This window comes from Morone saxatilis, unplaced genomic scaffold, assembly GCF_004916995.1.
Source record: "Morone saxatilis isolate NCDOM2014 unplaced genomic scaffold, NCSU_SB_2.0 Contig5, whole genome shotgun sequence".
Taxonomy (NCBI): domain Eukaryota; kingdom Metazoa; phylum Chordata; class Actinopteri; family Moronidae; genus Morone; species Morone saxatilis.
This window is the reverse complement of record NW_023340095.1, coordinates 16,812,805-16,814,285: the sequence shown is the minus strand read 5'-3', so window position 1 is coordinate 16,814,285 and position 1,481 is coordinate 16,812,805. Positions and strand designations below refer to the sequence as shown.

General features: G+C 40.6%; 1 protein-coding gene across 1 annotated transcript in view; it reads left to right on the top strand.

Annotated features, from left to right (window-relative positions):
• The window catches only part of srpx (sushi-repeat containing protein X-linked), a 22,089-nt gene that overhangs the window by 16,458 nt on the left and 4,150 nt on the right, over positions 1 to 1,481 (top strand). Inside the window, exons 9-10 of the mRNA XM_035677062.1 lie at positions 3 to 221; positions 845 to 1,076. Coding sequence (XP_035532955.1) covers positions 3 to 221; positions 845 to 1,076 — 451 coding nt within the window. The remainder of the gene's footprint in view (positions 1 to 2; positions 222 to 844; positions 1,077 to 1,481) is intronic.

Below are 1,481 nucleotides of genomic sequence, written 5' to 3'. Positions count from 1 at the left end.
AGTAATTGACAATAAAGCTGACTTCGACTTGGACTTTGACAGCAGCTCACAGTTCAAAGACAAGTTTGAGGCTGCATTTGACTCTACTAAGACTATTCCAACTGCAAACAACACTCGCTGGAATAGCACTTTCAAACAAGTGAAGGCCCTCACAGCTCTGGACCATAAAGCTCTGACTGAAATGTGTAGCAAGGATTATGAAGAAGTGGTATTCAGCACTCGTGAGTGGAACCAGCTTAAAGAATTGACTTCAATTCTCCCACCATTCTCAGAGGCAACAGACCTGACAGAGGGAGAGAAAGCAGTTACCATTAGCATGGTGGTATCGACTGTTCTGGACTTGCATACACATCTTGTGAAGATGGAGGAGACACGAATACAGTGTCGGCCAATAGTAAAGGCCCTTCGTCAGTCTCTGATGAGAAGATTCAGTGGAATCTTTGCCAAAACAGACATGACCAAAGACAGTGGGGGAGAGGAACCTTTCAGCCACAATGTGTACTTTTTGGCCACAATGCTGAGTGGATCTGGATGTTACAAATGGGCAAAATGCAACATCAATCAAGAACTTCAGAGAAGATCTAAAGAAAACACTGACAGGTATACACACTTACATTTTATATCGAGAGAAAAATTCTGAATTAGCCTTGTAGTGGAATTTATTAGGTTTTAATTTCATATTGTAAAACTCTGATACCGTCTTTGTAATTTACCTTTAGGGAATATGCTTGTTCTAAACAACATATTGTTAGAGGAGTTAATTATTTGATACCTGCTGACACTGTATCACTATGTGTCTTTCTATCTAATTCAGTAATTTTCTTTCATGTGCTTGTATTTTCAGACACTTTGATCTCTGAGGTTGAGAACTTGATGGACAGCGAAGGTGAAGAGCGTGGAGCCACAGATGGAGATCCATCCAGTGATTTACCTCCAGTCAAATGCCCACGCCTTCTTACTCGCTACAAAGCTCACAAAAAGCGCAGCTCAGGCCAGGGTTTAAGCGTCAGAACACAGATAAGCAAATACTTTGATGCCATACAGGACACTGACAGTGATAATGCACTTGTCTTCTGGTACAAAAACCAAGACAGATTCCCACAACTCCACAACTTGGCACTGAAGGTGCTGCCAGTTCCCGCATCATCTGCACCAGTTGAGAGGGTTTTTAGTAGAGGAGGCATCATAATGAGACCCCACCGTGCACGTTTAGGTCAGCAACAAACTGTTACTGTTATTGTTGAGCTCAGACTTTTAGGGGCGTTTTGTGTTTTGTTACCACATGTTGTTCAGGCTTGGCATGACATCATTTTCAGTTCTGATTAATTAATGTTGTAATTTCATGAAGGAAAGACCAATGTTAAAGAATGTTAACAAAAAATACCTTACTGAAATGTCAGATTTTTCACACAGCTCATTTAATTTAGGTGGTAGGCTCTTTACTTTTTTCATTCTTTCTCTCTGAAATGAAAGGTTTATTG